At 45.1% G+C, this 18,408-nt stretch overlaps 1 protein-coding gene across 1 annotated transcript in view; it reads right to left on the bottom strand.

Moving 5' to 3' along the window:
- Nucleotides 1-10,857: 10,857 nt before the first annotated feature.
- ntn2 (netrin 2) overlaps nt 10,858-18,408 on the bottom strand; it is a 29,884-nt gene continuing 22,333 nt past the window's right edge. The window contains exons 4-7 of the mRNA XM_071907338.2: nt 15,823-15,876; nt 13,554-13,556; nt 11,350-11,424; nt 10,858-11,243 (exon numbers count right to left, since the gene is read on the bottom strand). Coding sequence (XP_071763439.1) covers nt 10,858-11,243; nt 11,350-11,424; nt 13,554-13,556; nt 15,823-15,876 — 518 coding nt within the window. The remainder of the gene's footprint in view (nt 11,244-11,349; nt 11,425-13,553; nt 13,557-15,822; nt 15,877-18,408) is intronic.

Genomic DNA, 18,408 nt, shown 5'->3' with positions numbered 1-18,408 from the left:
CTAAGGGAAAAGGGGGGAGATCTTTTTCACTGTGTGGTTGTTGGCCTGCAGACATCCAGACGTGTGTGGAGACTGTGGAGCCGGATGACATCTCAGTCTGGACTCATCTCTGTCTTAGCTATCTCTGGAGGAAAAGGCCTCTGCCATCACAAAACCATCAAAACCACACAGGTCACATTTGACTTTCCTTTTATCTCTTCTCTTCCCATCTCCTCCCCATGTGCTCTCTAGTCCTCTTGTCACTCTCTACTCACTTTCCTTTCCTCTCTCCATCTTTTTTTTTTCTTTCTCTTAACCCTACTTGCCCTCCCTTGCGTTCACCCCTCCCCCTGCTCCGTCCTCTCTGTCCTTCTTCACAGATAAGTAGGCATCCCTCACCTTTCACATAGCATCACATGGTAGCAATCAGAGTGGGCTTTGGCAGACAAATTAGGGCAGTTAATGTGGACCGGAGATCAGCGCGGAGGCGGGGAAGCTGGTGCTAAATGCCAACAGATGGGGCCTGATGCGGACCGGCCTAGCATAGCACAGGGCAGTACAGTATAGCTGGGGGTGCGAGAGCTAACAGAGGGCCTAAGCCCAAAGGAAAGAGGAGCACTCTCACCTAAACCTAGGTTTTTATTAGTGAGAAATGGGAGAGAGGGGAGGAGCGAGAGATAAAGAGAGAAAAGTTGGAGAAAAAAGAGCTCACAATATCTGTATCTTAGAAACGACGAATCTAACCTGACTTTATGGTCCCAAAACGATCAAAAGCTGATTTGTATTTGATTGGAAAAAGACAGAGACTGTTGAGCTTGAGTCTTATCTCAGACAAAAATATTATCCAGAACCAGATTTTTTGGAAAATGGGTTAAAGAGATACTGTCAACACTATTTCTCTGGCTCTATTTGTCCCTTAGAGAAGCCAAACTCAAGCGATCTCAAGCGCCACCTCTAAACTTTGCCAAAATGTTAGTCTCTGTCCATTTAAAGATGAACTGTATTATCCACTCCAAAATGAGTCAGATTTATTTTAAACACAGTGTTCCCAATGGTTATTCACCACTGAATTATACATATTTGATCAAATGTTTGGCCCGTTGAAACGACCGACGCAACTCCAAGCCAGTTCAAAATGGATACTCCTCAAATGGCACATTTTCACCCATCAGTCTGTCATCACTTGTAAAGTATGAATGAATAATGCGCTCTGAAATCTATTAATTCAGAATACATTTCTCCTATAAAATGTGGGACTCATCATATGCTGCTCCATGAGTGTTTTTCCCATGCTTATTTTATGCGCTTCCTTTCCAATTAATTTGGTTCGATGTATGTACTGTGGGTCATTAGTTTGACCCTTCACACCTGTTCTAACAAGGCCGCTTCGAATGGAAAAAGTAATGGATTGATGATTTCTGCTTTCTCCTCTCTCTCTCTCTCTCTCTCTCTGCCTCTCTCTCTCTCTCTCTCTCTCTCTCTCTCTCATCCAGTCCAACCACCCTGTTTTTTTAAAGTGTGAGGAGAATGATCTTAGCCTTTTTTTTTTTTTTTACTTTCTCTCTCCCCAGAGCTTGGCAAAATCAAAGCCAAGACCTTCTCTGATTTCTATATCCAATCTTTATCCCAAACCAAAACGACTGCCCCAGGCTTGATACTGAAGCGGCCCACCATGATCAGATGGAGCATTCACAGCCAAACACAACACTGCAACATAATGAAAGTGTTTTTATATATCATTAAAAGCGTTTGGGCGCACACTGAAGTGGAAGTTTTAATAATTACTCATTCCTGAAGCCAGGATTGTAATTCTCAAAGCAACGCTATTAAAATGTGCCGGAATAAGTGAAATAACTGACATGGGGCTAATACAAAATGTATCACTCTAATTTCTATTTGTCCGTCCACACACAATCCTCTTTTTGTGATCATCTAAACACATTGGCAGCACATACACACTAACACACACACACACACACACACACATTCCTCTTATGTTACAGGCTTTGAAGAGGCAGACTCATCCCCATTTTCAACAGTACCCAATCAAACACAAAGCTGAGGGGCGGATTAGGAGCAGGCTTGTGCTGCACAATGCTCCTATCAGGGACCACACTGGTTTTAAATTACCCTCTATTCCTCGCTCATTTTCAATCACTCACTGGCCCAATAAAGTTTGTTTCTCCAATCAAAAAGACCAAACAAAGGAACACTGAATCCCAGTTTTGTGAACCGCCAGGCCCCTCGGATCCACGGCATTGTCTGGCCGTGTCGGGAAAAATTGTCCGGACGAGTGTCATCGGTGTTACTGGCCTATTTGTTCGGCCAAAGGATTTGGAAGGGTTGAAATTGAAGAAGAAGAGGTTCCCTTTGGAGGCAAAGAAATGTGCTTTTTTTTTTTTTTCGTTGCATGGAAAGATGGAAAGATGGAGAGATTGAAGCATGACAGATGTGCGAGCGGAGGTGTGGTCATTGTCACGCATGTTGTCAGTTCCAGAGGGAGCGGCGTCTCTTCAGACGACAGCTGGTTTCACTCAGAGGAAAGACATGCAGCAGAGAAAGAGAGAGAGAGAGAGAGACAGAAAGAGAGAGAGAGAGAGATCAGACCTTCACCACTGAATATTTATGATCCTGGTCTACGCAGATTTCTCGCCACATTTTTTGTGGTTTTCATGGGGGCGAGTGTGTGGTGACCCACACACACTCACAGACAAGCATACATGAGTGTTCACAGATACATACGGTACCTTCATGAATTCACACATGCACTCACTGTCCCTGAGGAGAGAGAGAGGGAGAGAGAGACAAGGACAGAGAGAGAGATGAGAGATTATTAGAATGGAAAGTGGTGGATGTGAAGAAAAGAAAAAAGAAGAAGGACATTGGAGAAAAGAGAAGATTTAGGAAACAGACACACAGACCCCATGCTGGAAAACACCATTGTTGGGCTTTGAAGCACAGTGGTAATGAGGTTCCATTTAAAGCCAATGAAGCCGCTTTGGCAGGTTATGAAAGCATGATTGGTAAGCCCCCCTCGTCTGCCACTGGGTGGTGTGTGTGTGTGTGTGTGTGTGTGTGTGTGTGTGTAAGTAAGAGCGAGAGAAAGAATGAGAGCAGGACAGTATTTGGCACGGATCTGCGTTGCTCTTTTCCACCGCTTTAAGCAGCAGCTCTCTCCCAGACTGGTCGCTCAGGTTGCTCTACAATTACCAATCTACTGTCGCTAAAAGTACTAAAGTGGTTTCCCCAACACAGTTAAAGAGTTATAATTTTACTCAGTTGCATTCACAACTGGGCAATATGTCGATGGCTGACAAAGCTAAACGACATTTCGATGGTGTCTTGATTCGGCACTTCGACGTATTTCCAGTTGGAACAGGATGCTGGGGCGGGACATGATGTGGGGAGTGTGCAAAATTTCAAAAAATGTTTTGCATATAATCTTGAGCTGTTACAAATTCCCAGTTCTTCAAAATAAATAAATCCCAGCCATCAGGATGCAATCATCATCAAGTTTTTCGGGGGTGAACACCCAAAAATGCACCGCCGAGCCATGTTGCCGCTCACTTTGACAGTTGTGAAGTTTCAGGTTCAGGGTTAGGTCTAGGGTTAGGGTTATGTTCAAAAATCTTTGATGGTATTATTGGTTAGAGTTTTTATGTATGCCTACTGGTACGCCATGAAGTAACCACTAAAAATACACAGTGTTCTACGAAGTAAAAGTAATGGGATTCAATATAAAAATACAAGAAAATAAACATTTTGTAATTTTTTGGGATTCATTTGCAGGTTACAGGTTATAGTGTGGAGAATTAGCTATCAAGCTTAAAAAGCAATTTTTCATTTCACTGTCGCATTAACAGAATCACTTTATTTGTGCAGTATAATAATGAACAGGAATTGCTCTTGGTGGCATTGGTACAGAGACATATTGACAATTTAACCAATTTAGATATAGTGTTGATGAAGCTCTAGTGTTAGTGTGTTCAGGTTTGATTTCTTCAACAGCCAGTGTTTCCATCAACAGCCATGTGTTCTTGAACAAGACACTCTACTTGCTCAAGTTGCTCTGGATATGAGTGATAAATGCCTAATGACGCTCCAAACTTATGTTTAACAGATTTTCATTATTTTCAACTCTTGCTCTCAAACGTTGCTACATAGCCACGTTTGAGAGGGGTTAACTACATTTACTGTGCTGCATCTTCTAACCCTAACCCTAGACCTAACCGTAAAATTAAAGGTATATAGAACAATAACTCACAAGGCTTAAGTTTTACTCGTCACATGTGTTTGCACAGCCTTGAGCCTCCTCAATCACTGGAGTGGACAGTGTAAAACCAAAAACCGTAGGTGTTCACTTGTCATTACTCAACCAACTAACCAGTGGACTGTGTCATGTCAAGTCTGGGAAACACTCAAACACACATCCAAACCAACATGACATCACGAGCCAGGAGGAAAGAAAACTAAAGTGATACTGTAAAAAGGCCTGTGCTGTTTTCCTTGCACCTCCATGACTACCTTCACGCTGACTGGAGCCCTCAAATCTTAATGAACACCCCCCTTCCTCCATCTTCCCATTAGAAAACTCAGGGAGAGAGAGAGGCAGCGCTATTCTCAATCATCTGGTAGGAACGTGTGCCAAAGTAAGCCAGGTGATCCAGTAGGGTCCTAACAGGGGTCTTGTCAACACATAGTGGGTGAGGGTGATGGTTTCAGCTGGGGGAGGAGTGGGGTTGGTGTAGAGGTTTGGCCTCAGCCAACCAGAGTTAATATGGAGGGGCCCCAGTGAGTCCCACGTTCAGCCCAGAAGGCGATGTCAGAGCTGAGAGATGAGGTAGATTTGAAACAGCAGCGGACCATCATGAGATGTGATGCATACAAGGTGACTACTGGCCTGTTACACAACTCTTAATCAACTGTTAATGACCCATCTATACCTCATCATGAATATAAATTACTTCAAGTTGCCTTCTGATGCTGCATTTAGTGCTCATGATGCAATCACACTTCACTACACACAATTTAAAGAATAAGCAAATCTAAAACATGGGGAAAGAAAGGGAGCCAGACTTTGTAAGACTTTATCTGGATGCTCCAATGTTATACTGATTATAACTGTAATATATGTAAAACTCAACTATCAGGTGACAAAAAGTATGTGTTCAACGAAGGGTCACTTGCCTATTTGGTGCACCTCCACAGACTATGTAACCCAAAGTCTGACCTCAACCTACCTAACCCTAAACCTAACCCTAATTCTATCATTAACCCCAACCCTAAGATTAACTCTAATGCAGACATTGAATATCTGTAGACTCGATAATTGTTCAAATTCAATTAAGCTGTCAGGAGTGTCATATGAATTCTGCTTTAGAGTGAAATTTTGCTTTAATATAACCTGAAACACTATAACTATGATTCGTAGATGATTTGTAATGGGACTAAAACTACATGTCAGCGCCTGATGTGATCTGCTACAGCCTCCAAATAACCAAGATGTTGGGATATATTCATATATTTCATGACCACAAGCCTTCTGTCATGCATTCAGTGTTGTCAGGCTGTGGGGAGCGGGTAAATTGGGTAATAGTCCCCTAGATCCCATAATAGGTGAATGCATGGCTGGGTTTTGGTTTGCCAAAACTGTCTTCGCTCTAAGGTCATCTTTACCCCATACGGAGTTGCAGGAACAAAGATGTATTTGAGTGGATCTGTGTTGCCCATGCCTTTAGCTGGGTCTGCAGTCAGGGGCTTGGGTTGGGTAGGCTGGGCCGGTGATAGTCACAGAGAGAGAGAGAGACAGAGAGAGAAATAGCGGGTGGTGGAGAACCTGCTGGCGTGTGTCTGAGATGTCACAAGTCTGAGAATATCCTGCATGGCGAAGCGGCGCTTTCAGCACATCATTTGTCACTGCTCAGCGTTGTAAAATGGGCTTTGTCCATCGCTCCCGTCTCTGCTGCTACCTGTGTCCTCGGATGAGAGAGAGAGAGAGAGAGAGAGAGCGAGAGACAGAGAGAGAGAAAAAGTGGTTGGGGGTGTCTTGATTCTAACACAAGCGGATCTCAAGCAATTTTGGGCAGTACAGAAACTATCAAGGGGACTGGAGTCTCAATCAGACCCAACCCGAAGGCTGGCTCAGTTCCTCTAGCTGCATCTCTCAGAGGGCTATAAATCTGGATTTCGCCTGTCCATTTGGCTTCGGGCCATTTCAGCCATTTCTGGACAGGAATGGAGAGCTGATGGGGAGCCAGGATGTCCAGGATGGATGGGTGGCTGGATGCAGAGACATGTCACGGTGTGTGTGTGTGTGTGTGTGTGTGTGTCCGGACCATCTCAGCAGCCTCTCTTCTCAAAGCCTTGATGGCCAGGCCTGGGGAGAGTGATGATAAATGGCTGCTTTCCTGTAATTTACCTTTAGGAGGATGGATGGCGCTGGCCTGTTTGGTTAGTGGGTGGGGAGAGGAGAGCAAGAGGGAGACGAGGAGAGAGTAGACTGGAGGTGAGAGAGGGGGAACGGGGGAAAGAGAACGAGTAGGGAGTTTCCTGCTTCGGCCCTGACTGTGGAGTTGGGTTTCCTCGGAGGTGAGGTACATGTTTGAGTGTGTGTGTGTGTGTGTGTGTGTGCCCCACTGTTTATTTACAGAGCTTTAGCTCCTACTCTATTCATGGAGGAAGGGAGCCCATCCACCCCTTAGTCTAGCCCCTCTATAGTTTGAGTGGAAACACACCACACACAGTCTGTTGTGCCTAGGAGTGTTGTAAGAGCCGTGCCCACTGTATGTGAGCATCCTTTCCAATGGGGCACATAAAGTACACACACACACACATTTGATGTCATTTCAGCAGCTAAAACCAACGACTGCTGTTAAAGAGACAGATGATCAACACACGGCTCATTAACTAATAATTTATTTTTTTATCATTTACGATTAAAAAGTCAGTGGTTCATTGCCTCAGAGGAAAATGTACAAGGAAGACTTTGATATAATAACACAAGTGATGAGCAGGGCTGGACTGAGGGAAGAATCCCTTTGTTCCCCAAGAAAGGTAGGTGGACAATGTTTGCGTGAGTGAACCGTTATTCCCAGACTGTAAATGTAACAAAGCAGAAAGCGGAGGGTTGTTGTGTCAATTTCCATCTGTAGACCTTTATGGGAGAAGCAGAGGGTCCGATCAGCCCGTGTCACATTTTACTCAACTCTCCCCCAAGTCATTTACAATTGGGCTGTTGTCTGGAAACAACATAAAACTGGAGGAATACATTCTGTGTAATATTTGAACCACATCTTCTGGTCGTGATCACAAAAGCATATGTTTCTGGTTTCTACATCCATATAACATCATCTGGTTTGTACATCCATACACGCGAGTCATCTCAGGCCAAGTGACGCTTTAAAAAAGACAACATGAGTGGCAGAGGCAGTTCAGTACATATTTACAACATTAAAAATGTGTCAAGACTTATTAAACAAAGCAAATGTATTGATGGAAGCGAAATGGAAGGAATGAGAGTGAGAGCAGGGACTTGTGAAATGATAATCCTTCTTCATAAGCTATTCAGATTTCCTCTATGCAAATATTTAACAGTGGCGAAACTGAGAAACCGCTTTGCTTCCCCAAATGTCTGCCCTTCAAATGAGAACTTTCTTACCTCTCTGCACTTTCAATTCATGTGCATCTCATCATTTGTTTACTCAGGTATGTTAATTAGACACACACACACACACGCACACATACACACACGCACACACCTGTGAACATTATAAATACTGCGAAGGGGGAAACAAAGGCTTCAGTTCCACTGCCAAGCTGTTGGGCTTGTTAACGTAAAACGACAGGGAGGCTCTCCCTATGAGCTTTACTAAATAGCTTTCACAAGGGGCCGAGTTTCACCCCCCTAAAACAACATCTGGCTCGCTCCAACTTCTTATCTTTATTCCAATATTCAGGGTGGGCACGGGAGAACAGAAAAACGGAGAGCAAACAGGAAATAAGACAGCAAGCCAAGCAGTGAAGAAAGACTTTTGTGCGATTCTACGTGACAGAGAGAGAGAGAGAGTCCCGACTGAAACCGGGCTGAGAGGGAGGCACGGTCGCCGCCGTGCCTCAAAAGTGTGCAGGTTGGTTACAGAGCCCAGGGCGCGCGAGAGAGAGGCCTCATGGGCACGTAATTCGAACATCCATCATAGTGTCTCACGCCATACTCACATACCAGGCCGAGGAGACTGGCGCTACTGTAACACCACCTGTTTGACAGGCCACTGTGGACGGCCAACGCATAAATAATTGACTGTTTGGTTCTGCATTTTTGTGAAATTCCATCTGTGGGAATTCTGCTCTGGGAATACTACAGCGCTGTCAAAACTTTAATGCTTGTTCTTTCCTTCTTTGCTATTTTATAACATGGCACCCACCATTTTTAGAAAGCACGGTGGGTGATGCTCGTTTTGGTTACGGGTTCGTTTTGGATTAGCCAATTATGTTCAAATGCCATTAGACTGATAGATATGCAGGAGGATCCACAACAGTTTGCACTTCCAGCTCTAAACAACCTGTTTCGAGTTTACTTAATAGAGTGTCAAGTCTCACTCAGTCCACATTCTTAAGCTTGACGACATAATTTCATAAACAGTTACAATCAGACCGTATGCCTGTGTGAGTGTGTTCTTCACAGTTTGACGTACATTCTCTGAAGACGTGAAAACGAGCGCTACAGTGCAGTACAGTACGCCGCTGAGGACTTTTGGCCGCCTCGCTCTGTGCCGTCACTTATCTAAGACGCTGAATACACAACATGCAAAACGGGTTAAAAAGGGGGGCGGGTGGTGGCCGACACAGAGGAGCGAGAAGAGGAGAGACACTCTTGGAGGAAAGACAAACCAAACATACCGCCGCAGCCAGAGGAGCGTAACCACGAGCTAGCATGACATGCCTGTCAGCGTGCTCACTGCTACGCTAGCTTGATGTGCCCCTCAAACTTGTGTGTTTATCTTGTACTCTATTTAAATAAATTGTAATGTGCTTTACAAAATGAAATAACAGCAAAAGGCAGATAGAAAGCTTGAGAGCAACCAGACGGGTCTCTCTGTGGTTTTCGTTGGTCCTGACTTCCATAGTCTCTTAATTGAATTTAAAAACAGACCATGCTTATTTGGCAAAGGATGACAGGGACTGTGTTAGGGTGGGCCAGTGGGGGAAGATGACTTGGGAAGTTTTCCTTTGGATCGTGATGCTGACATTGGTTTAGTCCTTGCTCTGCTCACTGTAAATTTTGCTTTGCTAAAAAAGATGGACCAGCAAAAACCACAAACATGCAAACATAACAAAGCACATGAAGATTGAAATATAATATTCTCACGTCATAATACAATCAGTGAGCGCTAAGAACTTTCCAGCCTCATTCATTTTGTCAATATAATCTAGAGAAAAACATGAATATGTTGTTTATCCAACTTTGTTTTCTTTTTACTGCATGAAAAGGAACTCTCGTTTCAATCTCTTATTTTGGCAAGCAAAAGCCTGCCAGTCACTAGACACATCATAAAAAATGGTCAGATATTTAAAGACAGAAAAATGACACTGGCCACACAGTAACATCTGGACGGCCGCTTTCTACCCAAACAATGGAAGACATTATCCATAAAACAGAAAATCTCCTCGGAAATATGGGTATTGTTCCGAAATGCAAGCCATTCGTCCACTCTGCCTAGTCTTCCTTCCAGAAAAAATGAAACAGCGATGAGTCACGATGGTGATACATGACTATATGAACCACTCGTGATAGGGACTAGTGGTGGAGAGGCGAAGCCCGGAAGCTTGGGGTTTGACTCTCACACGCCACAGGCTCTGCTCTGCTTGAAAGCAAATGGGTAAGGATCTATCTCAAATAAGGATATAGCTGGGATATGGAGATAGGAGGTAACCACATGGTGAATATAAACTCTACTATGAGCAGTGGCATCAAATATCTGCAGATATGAGAGTCTACATAGGCAGTTTATTCTGTGAGGGCGGTCTGGTGGCAGCAGCAGTGGTGGTGAGACTGAGGTTTGCTGTGGAAAATGTCCCTGCAAAGGGAGCCCTTGGGTCCTCACGGGTCCAGAGTTTTTTTTAGTTACAGTGGATCGTGATCCATAGAGGTTACTGCAGAGACCTGGAACAAATAGGCCCATTCTGTATGAACAATTTAACAGCAAATGTTGAGAGGTTGTCAGTCGGCCCATAATCTCAGCTCGTGTTGATCAAGGTTGAGTTTGTTTCGACAATGAAACGGGAGGCAGCCACGCTGAGGGTGTGCAGTTTGTCTTTAGACGGGTTGCGGTGTGGTGTCGCGCCACGCTGAAATCAGTCAATCTCTTTGACGTGACAAGCTCCGTTGATTAAAATCCTCAGAGAAGAATGGGAAGTGTGAGCCTCGGTAGTTTTGTGTTGAAACAAGGTGGCGGGAGAAAATCAGTCTGGGAAGAGGAGGAGGAGGCTGGGGGTCTGGAGCAGGTAGTCGGGGGGAAGAGTGGACATTTTCGCTGTCGTTGTCGAGGGAGGGAATGGCGTCTGCTTTTGTCTACACTTCATACCCTTTTTAATGGTCCCTTTTTAAGGCAGACCAATTGGAAAAAAAAGACAAGTGACATTTCGATGACAAAACTTGAAAAATAAAAAGGAAAATAATTATACAATATACACAAAAAGTGGTCCTTAAAACAGGTAAGGTACATGCAGTCTTTGTAATGTGCAGTGTCCCCGTGGCGGGGGAAGACGATGGAGTTGTGTCCTATCCTGCCAAATATCTGCGGGCGAGGAAGGAGATCACTGGGTCAGGGTTCACGGAGGTGAGTGATGGAGGGAGAGGCGGGGACGGACGCTGCTTTCCCATCACGCTTTGCTGCACTTGCCCTTCTTCTCTTTGCGCTGGAACTTCCGCAGGCGCCGCGTCCAAACGTCCCTCCACTGGATCACCAGGCTGTTCTTGTCAGCCACCAGGCCCACACGCTCCGCCCCCGGATTGGTGGTCCCTCCCCCGGGCCCGACCCCCGGACCCGTCCCTGGGCCGGTTCCGCCCTCGCTGCCGCCCATCACCAGGAAGCGCTTGCTCATCTGGATCTTGGGACATTTGCAGGCAAGGTCCTTCATGTGGATCCACAGGATGTTGTCGCCGCGCTTCAGGGGCTCGCCGCGGCTCTTGTACACAGATCCCACGCTAACTGAGAACTTGGCCCAGTCGCCCACCGTCTCCATGTCCAGCACGCTCACTTGCACCGCTGGGAACACATTCACCAACAACAAAGGAAAAATCAGGTCAATATTCTTCATTTCCGGCATTGTACATTTATTAATCATGGTTGATAATTAATTCCAGTCTCTCACCATAATCCTTCTTGCAGTATTTCTTCATGTTGATCTTCAAGTTGCCCTTCACTGGTTTACAGTAGGACTCACAATCTGCAAAAACAATGAAAACCAATATTCACTCATCTAAGATCTTCCTACTGATACTTACTGACGCTCACAGCAGGGACCATTACACACATAATGAGACACTTACACACTTGAAATTAGAATCGTCATTATAAGGTTGTGTCGCACACATAAATACCATTTCATAGTAACATTATGGGCTGGTCTTGTAAAACTTAAAATGATAACTACACATCTGTAATGCAAAGTCAGTATCACAAAACATTGTAAGCAGTTAAATACTGTGAAACCACCGGTGCACACACTCATCCACATCAACATGAATCATTAATCAAAATAATAGCATGTACAGAGTGTGCACACAGGCCAAGGTTACTAAAGATATATATATATATATATATATATACTGTATATGTATATATATAAAGGTGAAACTAAAATTGTAATATTAGAGTTTTGGGTTTTTCATTATTTACTTTTTAAATATGCTACATTCTTTAGGACTAGTTTTATTCTTGTATAATAACCTTTGTGCGTAAACACAAGTGTGCGCTTACATGCATACATGCACGCACACAGCAAAGTAGCCACTGACACTGGCAAAGGCTCCATGGGAAACTGGAGCTGGTTGGACGTGGGACAATGTTGGGCTTGGTCCGATTTTTGTGGGGTAAAATACAACCTCTGACAAATCACACATAAAGCCCCCGCAACACCCGGTGCTGGGAGGCAAGTGAAACATACCAGAGGAGAAAAAGTGTTCGGTTTGACATGTTTTCTGGGGTCTTGAGAAAAGACAGAGCGTGGTGGAAGCGGTCATGGTTGGATGGATATGAATAGGCCTTGGCTGCCAGCGTGACGACTGAGACCACACACTGGCCAGTTGACCTCCGCTGACCATTCATAGGTGGAGTGATGAGGTGTTACAATTATGATTGTGGCAGATTGGACCTGTTGGCTGAGCGACCAATCTTAGGTTTCTTTATTCAACTGATCACTAGGACTAGTTACTACTGAGCTTTAGTTTGTTTTAGGCTTTATTTATCTAGGGAAGAACATCTTTTTCAGCGCTGCCCTGCTTCACACAGTTACACAAATTTAGGCCCAGGAGCTGACCAGTAGAACCAGCTGCCTACCTCAGTGACACTTCATTCACACGCCCTGCCCTGATTTTCCCGATCCAGGATTTGAAGCAGCTACCTTCTGGTTGCAAATTCACTTCTCCAAACTTTAGGCTAGCCCCACCCAAAGGTTTAGAATGATACATAGTGCGCAGCTTTTTGTTTCTGCAGGGCATCGCACACTGAATTTCAAAAGCAGAAGTTCGACGTTGGGCTGTTACAAAAGCTGTTTCGTTAGACATAAGATGAATCATCATTGATTTAGTTTGTGGCCCTACAGTAAAACTCTTAGGCGGAGGGAGAAAGCATGGGCACAGATGAGCTAATGCCATTCAGACATGAAAATACTTGGAATTAAACCTCTAATAATTGGCATTAAAAACACTTGGATTTACTAATTTGATGTTGAAAAATGGAGCAGTACCAATGCTTTTCATGGACCAAGAAATCACAAACTCATGATCGATGAACTCTCGTGATTTGCCAGCTACACTGGTTGACTAACTAGACAAATGAACATATTTGGGAAGCTAAACATCATCCACTGGACTTCTTTCAGAGCCACCTCCCTGCAATCTGCTGAGAACTGGCTGAGCGTACAGAAAGGGGAACAACAACAGCTAAAACAAATTAGATGAACCATCAAAAACGGAAAAAATTACACTGCTTGTGTTAGAAATCCATAGCAAGCTTTTCCTGGCCGAATTGAAGCCATTGCACTGGATCTTTAAATCATGCTCATGGTTATATGGCCACTGCTACTGGAGCCGTGACGAAGAGACAAGGGGTCACTGATGATGATTAGCTACGCTCTACTGTACTTGACTGGATGCCACTGGTTTTTTATGAACCATAGAGTTTTGGATCCGCTGATTTCATTACCCAAAGTTTAGGGAGGAACACAAGGTTATGAAAATGATGAAAACTGATGACCTGACATGTTCTCAATGTACAGTACGCCACAAAGGCCATTTTCCTACAGAGTTCTAGTCGGGCATCTTGAGGGGACACGCGAAAAGCCGACCATGACACCCGCTTGGACCGTCAAGGGCATGAAATTGAAAAACCACAGGCTGGTATCTGCGGTCAAGCCTCTCGCTGCCTTCAAAAGGAAAATCATTCGGTCATGCTGCTTTCCAAAGCAAACCAAGTAAAAGTGATTGCTGGATCCGAATTGGCCCAATTAGACACACAAAAAAAAGAGAAGTCGTGAGAAGAGAGAAATTCCGCTTTCTGGGTTGCATGAGAGCAAGGGTGTTGCGGCGCTCGTTTTCTGGAGAGAGGGACGGATGGAGCAATGGAAGGAAGGCAGGAGGAGGAAGGAGCAGGGGGCCGAGGAGCCCGTAAAAATGTCCAGGAGGCTTGGCTGTATATCAGAGTGCTGGAGATTTTATTAGCTAGAGTGAGAGACAGAAAAGGAGAGACAGACAGAGAGAGAGAGAGAGACAGAGAGAGAGAGAGAGAGAGAGAGAGAGACAGAGAACAGCCAGAAGCTTCCAATAATGCCGGGACAGGAGGAGGTTAAAAAAACCCAGAGTGGAGGTGTGGATGTGGATGGGTGCAGAGGTGTGCGTGTGGATGGATTTGTGTGTGTGTGTATAACGTACTGTGCATCATTCACAGCCTTTAAATTTGATGTTAAATATCATTGAGGGCATGTGAAAGGTCTTTTTCATTATGAGCGAGTGTGTGGTTTCATTTGCAGATCATTATCATGTAAGTGTGCAAGCAAGTGTGACATGCGTGCATTTTTATGTGATGTTAGTGCATGGATTTCATTACATCACTGTCATTGTATGTGTGTGTTTGTGTGTGTGTGTGTGGTATACAGTGGCCTAGAGGTATCAGTGGTGAAATGCTGGCTGGGGGCCAATGTGTGTTTTCCCATGAAGAGTCACTTACTGCTGGCCGTTCACCTGGAAAAGCTCTCGGTGAATCGCCCATTGACCCAGAAGACCGGCCCGCTGAAAACGAGCACAATTGCCTCCGGGACTCTGGCCGCCCTTGTTCCCTCTAGCCTCTTTCACTGCACCATGACAAGGACAAATTGCATCCACCGCCCCTCGCACAAAAACATTTTGGGGCTTTGGGTTTCTGATGGTAAAGCTGGTTCTATGGCAGTTCAGCGAGGAGAAAGATGGGGGAAATGCTCTGGTGTTCGGTAGCGCCCGAGGTGAATTGGCGATAAACAGCGTTTGTGTTTCTCAGACTCCACAACATTTTCCCAGGGAAGTAAACACAAGAAAGGGCTGGACTGTGTTTTTTTTTTTTTTTTTTCTTTTTTTTTTTCCACAAAAAAGGCTCAACGGCCCAAGTGATGAGAGGAAAAGGGAGAACCTTTAAGAGGGAAATTAAATAAGGAAAGGAGTGGCTAATGTGACAAACTGATTAGCCTGCAATTTCATTTTATAGCATTATGTTTTATGGGAGGTTTTTCAGTGGTTATTTGCTATGGTTATGGACTGCTTGGCTGAGTTTGGCCTTCATCTTGACAATTTTCCTGTGATTTTGAAGTCAGTATTGGCTGTCATCATCACACACACTCCCCTTACACTCCCTTCTTTACCTCTCAGCCCCAAACTGTATTTAACGGTTGAGATACAAGAAGGCACAGAGCCAAAAACGCCTTTTAGCCTGAGTTTTGACAACAGAATTAAGTCTTGGCAAAAAAACAACAAAAAAAACCCTGACGTTGCACTCAAAGTCTTGCAGTGAGTTGCCGGTTGCAAACTGGGAGGTACGAGCTGTGGGCTAGGTGTTGATATATGTTATAAACCCACTAATGAATCAACATTTCCAAATCAACACTGCCATTCAAATCAAAGGGCAAAAGAATGAAAAATAAGAGTCGGGTAATTGACCGGAGCCTAAATTGGAGAGGGAGAGGGAGAGACTGAACAAATCTAGAAACGTTCCCCGCAGTCAGTTGCCAACACTCTTTTCACGCCTCAAAACTCTCCCCTTCACTAAGTCTCCCGGCTAAACTGCAACTAATCACCTCTGCTGCCTATCCACTGGCCTTGGGTTGAAGCTGAAGCTACTTTGAGCACAGCGAGCCTCAGCTAACTCGCGGCTAGCGGTTGGGAACCCATGCCAAGGACACAGGTTTTAAAGACAATGGAAAAACTCTGCCGGCTCCAGCGCGCTCCTTCTCTTTGCCGAACATCAAAAGGGAGACCCACCCTCCATTAATATTTATTCCGCAGCTTAAAAACCGAGCCCAGAAATATTACAAAATTTGCTTTTCTTTCCTCATAAACCGGTGGTAGTTAGGGGCGAGGTCCGCACAGTGTGTACTAACCTGCTGGTTCCTCTGTGCTGCTCACCACAGCTGTAGGGTTGGCCACCGGGATTTCTGAAACACACACAAAAAATACAAAATCATTTTATTGGCACAATTTATATCCATACCTTTCATGCAGACATGGTGTAAGTGATTTGGCTGCGTGCCTGCTAAGCACGCATGTGTGGTCAAACAAATGAAGTATGTCTGAATTCATTGAAAATAGCTTCAAAGAGCGGCCTGGGAAGGCTATGAATATAAACGTGGAATATATTGATATAACCAAAACAGAATATAGAGGGTAAGCTAAAGTATAAGGGAGAAGGAGGAGGAGGAGCCAGCGTGCCTCTCAGTTCACCAACACCAAGATACTGAAAGTCCAATGAGGGAAAATACCAGTGTTGTCTTACAGCAAGTTTGGATTGTGACATATGTCAACTATGCGCATGAAAACACATGTGTGCGCACACACACACACACACACACACACACTAGATAAACACAGCAGACTGACAGGGATACTTATTGGTGGTGAGAGGGAAGACATGCTCAAATAAACCATTGCATTCCATGGATTAATGTGATGGTTTAAGTGTCATTTTTATGCCGTGGAATCAACTGCATGGTGCTGAGACAGAGTATGAGCAGAAGAAATAATCGAGGTCAAGAAGAGAAGGTGGGCTAAATTCAAATCTAGCTGTGGGTGGTTGCTGTGTTGTGCAGACCTTAATCAAGATCCAGTTTTGAGTCAATGTTTGGATTAGGAGCTGCATTCTGAAGTCTGCACACTCGATAGGTCTGACATCATGAGTGTAGCTGATTCTTTGTGGTACACTGAATCAAATGGAAAGGTGCACTGGAGTACTGGTTGTCTCAGTGCTGTCCTCCCCTAACAGACGCTGGGTTAACACCGTTGTGTAATCTCCATGCAAGCATGCATAGACAGATGGACAGATGGCAAGGGGGCAATTTGGGTTGGAGCGTCTTGAGACAGATGCAGCCCTCCCTCGCTGCGCCCGCTGGCGAAACTAAAAAGTGCCTCTCGCCTCATGGAATTCCTCCAGGACTTCTCTGCTAATCGTATGCAACTTTCCAATACAAATGCTAATGCTAACAACAGGCCCTCCGCTGTTACCATAAACAGACTTACTGGAACGCCGGCTTAGCATCCACTCAGAGGATCTGCTTTTGATTGGAGTTCGAGGTTGAGGGTTTCAACCAAGCTAATGGGAGAAGGGTGATGAGGAGTGGGGGGGAGTGGGGGGGCTTCTTGGAAAGCTGTTTTGAGGCACAAGCGGCAGTTGTCTCTGTCTGAAATTATGGACACCCCCGCCAACAAAAACAAACAAGGGCACTGAGCTTGGTAAAGGCAGGAGCAGCTGCTAGAAGCCACTCTGAGCCCTTGCGCCCTCGTGGCCACGTTTTGTGAAGACAGAGAGATGATAAAAGGGAAATTCAGATGAGGGTCGCTGCCATCATACTAATTGGCTTCTTAATGGTCTTGTTTTCTGTCTTGGGGGCCAGGAGGGCCTCACTGAGTGGCGAGATGCCCACTAGGGACTAGAGGAGGCCTTACTGACACACAAATTTCATTGACACTACTCGTAACGGCTCCAAATGTGCGCATGTGCCATGAGCAAACATCCATGCTTTAAACACACACGTACACACACACACACACTGTTCTCCTTGTTCTCATTGGACGGTTCAGTGGCGCTCAAACGAGTGGGGTCTGCCATCCATGACCACAGTTGTTTTCTCCTCCTCGCCCCCTTCGCCATCTGCTCCGGGGCCGCATGTGAGAGAAACAACATGGCACCATGTGGCACGGCGTGGCAGAGCTCGGCACGGCACCGGCTGGCGTGGCACGGCTCGCTTTGGTGGAGGCTGTCTTGGCGAGTGTGTGACAGAGTGTGCCGATGCGTGCCCATACCGCCTGGCACACAGTGTGGTGGAAAGCTGCCCTCTGTTCCACATGCCTGCATGTGCCGGGCCACTGGTATATTTCATAAGCCACACACACACACACACACACACACACACATACCTCTATCACAGGAAATTAAAAACATGATGTAGTCCACATGCACACTACATATTCACCAACTAGAGCACACACACACCCTCGATCTACAACTTACAGCGTAGAGCAACAATAATCAAGTCTCGGGGTTTCACACTGCCACAGCTCCCAACTGATCTACATCAGACCAGACCAACTACATCCAGCTTCATCCTTCTGAGAAGCACCATAAGAAACCTCTCTTCCTCACGCTTTCACCTTTCTGTGTCCCATTAACAAAGAGCATGTTTCGATTTACCCAGATTTTACATCTTGGCCCTCGTGTGAGCACATGTTTTGGGCTAGAAATTATCATTGCGTTTACAATAGCCATGCAATACCACAGAACACTGACTTTCGATCAAAGGCAGGCAGTGATGGAAGTGCGCTTTCAATTATCTCCTGTAATCTCCTTGATTTGGGCGTTTATAAGCTACATATAATGCAACACTCGCTGGCACTGGCAGCTGCACTCCTGGCCCCGACTGTGTGTGTGTGTGTGCTTGTGTGTATATGTGTGTGCATCCTAATAGGCTGTGCTT

This window comes from Centroberyx gerrardi, chromosome 20, assembly GCF_048128805.1.
Source record: "Centroberyx gerrardi isolate f3 chromosome 20, fCenGer3.hap1.cur.20231027, whole genome shotgun sequence".
NCBI classification, from domain to species: Eukaryota; Metazoa; Chordata; class Actinopteri; order Beryciformes; family Berycidae; genus Centroberyx; species Centroberyx gerrardi.
Note: the sequence above shows the minus strand (reverse complement) of the source record. Positions and strands in the feature narration are given on the sequence as shown.